Source organism: Austrofundulus limnaeus, unplaced genomic scaffold (assembly GCF_001266775.1).
Source record: "Austrofundulus limnaeus strain Quisiro unplaced genomic scaffold, Austrofundulus_limnaeus-1.0 Scaffold93, whole genome shotgun sequence".
Classification (NCBI taxonomy): Eukaryota; Metazoa; Chordata; class Actinopteri; order Cyprinodontiformes; family Rivulidae; genus Austrofundulus; species Austrofundulus limnaeus.
Window position 1 is genome coordinate 1,280,249 of NW_013952495.1, and position 3,977 is coordinate 1,284,225.

Consider the following 3,977-nt stretch of genomic DNA (forward strand, 5'->3'; position numbering starts at 1 on the left):
CACACACACACACACACACACACACACACACACACACACACACACACACACACACTATCACAAGATGGAGATTGTAGAAAGACAGGAACATACAACAGAGAAAGAACAACAGCAGAAAAAACATGAAGAAGACAGAAGCTGGAAGAAAAACGGAACAAGACACAGACAGTGAATTGAGATCATCCACAATGAAGAAGACATTACAATAAATGTAACACAGAGAAAGGAAGCATGACATACAAACATAAATAGCATCTCTATGCGATTGCAAGCATTTGTTAGCCCTGCAGTAAAGGGAAGCTAAAGGACGAGGGGTGTCATGGAAAGCAAGAAGGTTAAATAGTTAGCTCTTTGAATGGGCAATTCACTGCAGGCAGTGTGTTAAATTTGCAATGACTCTTGCAGAGTGGAGCCCAAGGAATCCAATACATGTGCACACACTTGCAGATGAAAACACAAGCGGCCATGCTGGGACATTAGTGATGACATTGAGACCCAGACTAAACTGAGCCAGCAGAGAGCAAGGCCTGTGGCCGCGAGGACACGCAGAGCGAGTGGAGTGCACAAATGAAGGAATGAAAGATGGGCAAACAGAGATGAAGGTGCAACACAAAGCAGCAGAGGTGACTGAGCTTGTCTCTAGGCAAAGAAATGCAGGGAGGGGAGGGAGGGGGAGGGCCAGGGTGAGGGGAGGTGGAGTGTGGCAGCAGAAGGTATAAAAACACAGACATGATTGAAAAATTGAACAAGAGGATCATGGGAGGGTCAAAGAGGAGGTTTGGGTAAAAACAATGATAAATGAAGAAGTGTGGAAGAAACGGGCAGGTTTGAAGTAGTGGCAGGAAACACGAGAAGCAGGGAAAAAAAGGATAAATGAAGAAAGGAAGGAGAGAACAAGCAAGTGTACAGCTTAAAGGAATGAAAGACAATCAGAAGTACAAACCAAAACCACAATTCATTCTGCTTGGAATTACTGAACAAATTAATTATAAAGACGAGTTTTGGTTCAGTTTACCGTAATATAAAAACTCAATGAATAAAATTTACTAAATTACGCTAAAGTAGAATCAATTATTATTTTATGACAACCAATTGAGTTAACTTTCTTAATCAAATCATAAATTATGTTCACTAATTTTCAGAGAAACAGCATCTAAGAATATTTCACTTTCTGAAAATTTTAAAGATAGAACGTCATCGCTCCCAAGTTATTGGTATTTGTTTAAGTAAAGCAGGGGTTATCAAAATGAGAACATTTTTCAGTGATATGTAAATCTTGTTTTTTAATCTTGTGTTTAAAGAGCCATAAAACTACTTTAAAGTTTTGAAAACAAGCTGCAGAATATAAAAAAATGTTAACACAGAAATGCAACCTTTTGAAAAAAAGATGTCAAGCCCCACCTCTAACATGACCTACAAACTGAGAGCATCCTCTTTAAATTTTGCACTCGTGCAAGCTTTATGCACATGCTCCATGCCTTGTTTCCTGTTTTTGGTGTATTTTTGTGGCACCATCACAGCGCCGCATACAAACCTAGCATGGATACCAGGGATGCGTCAAAAAGTTGTTTCACATAAGAACAACAGTGATTTACAACAATTCAGCATCTATACCAAATGTCCAAAAATCAAAAAATAAAATAAATAAAAATAAATAAAACAAATCTGCTGGCTGTCAGGCTCTATTTTGTAAGGACGTCCTAACGTCACCACGCAGCTGTTTCTGGAACATACACATGTGCAGTGCTGTTGTGTAATAATTGCAAAAATTCCACCTAAGCTTGGATTAATGTTTAAAATTCAAAAAAATGTGAAAAAGACACATTATTATCTCCATTTGTTATTCTGTCTCGTGAAGCAGACTGGAGTAGATCATGAAGATCCTTTGCACATCTATAAACTGAAGCAGAAATCATTATAAATCAAATCATTTTGAATCAAAAATGAATTCTGAATCTAATCATGGCCCCAAAAATCAGAATTGAATTTAATCAAACTGAATCAAATCGTTAGATAATAAAAAATTCCCACCATATATGGTTACTAGTGTGTTGGGTTGCTTCTGTTTCTTCTGTGTGGATGACATTTCTAAAAACAGTGCCATGTTTACAAGAATCATTTTATAAACCTTCAAATAAAACCACCAAAAAAAGTGAATTTTTGTGTGGACAGCCTCTATTTTCAATAAACAGTTTTTGATCAGCTCTCAAGGCTCGTTCACACCGAGAGCGTTTTGAGCGGCAGGAGCTGCCAGTTTACATGCAAAGTCTATGGCGAACGCGCCTCAAGGGGTTGTGCGTCGCGTCACGCGCGTTATGAGCGGCGCGCAAGGAAGGCGGAAGGGGCGCAGAGCGTTTTCCGTGCATGCGGTGCTGCAGAAGCCGCCGCCGCCCGAGCCGCCGCCAGAGTTCAAATATCTGAACTTTTCGCCGCTCGACGCGTCTCCCACTGAAAACCGAAACAGACGGACTGGAGATCTTTACCTGAAATCGACCGTGTGCAGTTGGATTTTTTGGCAGGATTTATCAGCACCGATGTGGATCAGCTGCTCCGGACCAAAAAAAAAAAAAAAAAAAAAAAAAAAGAAAGAAAAAAGTTCGTCAGCTGGCAGCTTCTGGAGTGATGAAACTAACCGAACAAATCGCCTCTAAATCATCTGGTGAGTTAATTATCTGCTGTGCGCAACGTTCGCTTGCTTTTTAGTAAAAAAATTAAAGCCATTTTCTTTTACTTTATCTTTATTTCACCCGCCGAGGACACGCTCCTCCCACACGTCGCTGCTGCCGCTGCTTGTTCTGGTCTGAACACTAGTGCGTTCTATAGAGCGTCCAGTGAGAGACGTTTTGCGCTTTTTGGCCGCTCAAAACGCGTTTGGTGTGAACGCAGCATTACAGAGGGATTGTGTTTTTTTCTGCTTGGTGTTTGCCTGTTCTTCTCGTTTGTTCATGGGTTTGTCTGGTTACTATGGTTTTCTTCTTTATTGTTTTTTCTTTTTTTACATTATATTAACATTATTTCCACCAACTGATCCAACACAGAATTATCAGAGATTATGTTCTTGTCCGGACGATTGTTTTACAAAAAAATATTAGTTTCAAAATTTTCCATTGTCATAGCCTTTGTAATCTTTTAAATGTGGCTTAATAACAACAGTGAAACACTCAGATTAATGGCAGACAAGATGAGTTACAGAAAGTTGTGTTTTTCAATGTTGCCTCTTAAAAGGAAACAAAGTAAAAATAATCAGTTTCTTCACATAAAATATTTCTGAGAGCCAGCTAAGAAACTGGCTGGTGGTTTTGGTTGTACCACAGAACTCTAGGTGCCTCGTGGAAAGAGAAGAACAGAGGGATAGAGGAGAGAGGGGGGAGAGAGAGAGACGGAGGTACAGAGGGAGAGACGAAGAAGGAAGGAAAAAGCTGGGAGGCCACCTGTCAGAAAGGGGGCCCCCCAATGATAGCTGCAGCACTTCCTCCCCTTTCCTCCCTCTACCCCTCCTCCCTCCCCCCTGTCTCACCTGCGCCTCGTTCTCCTTCAGCAGCCTCCGTGTGCGAGCCCCCCCAGGGTCGTCGGTCACATTCAGGATCACCACACTCTTCTTCTCCCAGCCGATGAACGAGCCGTCCGTCAAGCCCTCCACCACAGACAGGAAGTCCTGGTAGCCATGGTGGCGTGTGGACACCACAGAAAAGGCAGTCCAGTCGTACTCCTCGAGCACCTCAAAAATGACCTCTAGTTGGAGCGCAGTGGAGGAGCTGAACTGGAGAAAGATGGAACCTGATTCCTGATTTGGGAGGAAAGCAGCAGATGTAGTTAAAAACCCCATCGTTCAATTCATCCTCTGTCATAACTGCAGCTATTAAACCGTGATAAATTAAAAACTATTTTACTACAAAAGAATACAATGCTCTGATATCCTCCATCTTTGTGCATAACAAATCACATGCGTTGCAAGACTTGAAGTCTTTATGGAGCAG

General features: G+C 41.5%; 1 protein-coding gene across 1 annotated transcript in view; it reads right to left on the bottom strand.

Annotated features, from left to right (window-relative positions):
• The window catches only part of grin2db (glutamate receptor, ionotropic, N-methyl D-aspartate 2D, b), a gene marked incomplete at its 5' end in the record, with an annotated part of 68,455 nt that extends 64,812 nt beyond the window's left edge, over positions 1-3,643 (bottom strand). Inside the window, 1 exon segment of the mRNA XM_014012673.1 lies at positions 3,518-3,643. Within this exon segment, the coding sequence (XP_013868127.1) occupies positions 3,518-3,643 (126 nt within the window).
• Positions 3,644-3,977: the final 334 nt, after the last annotated feature.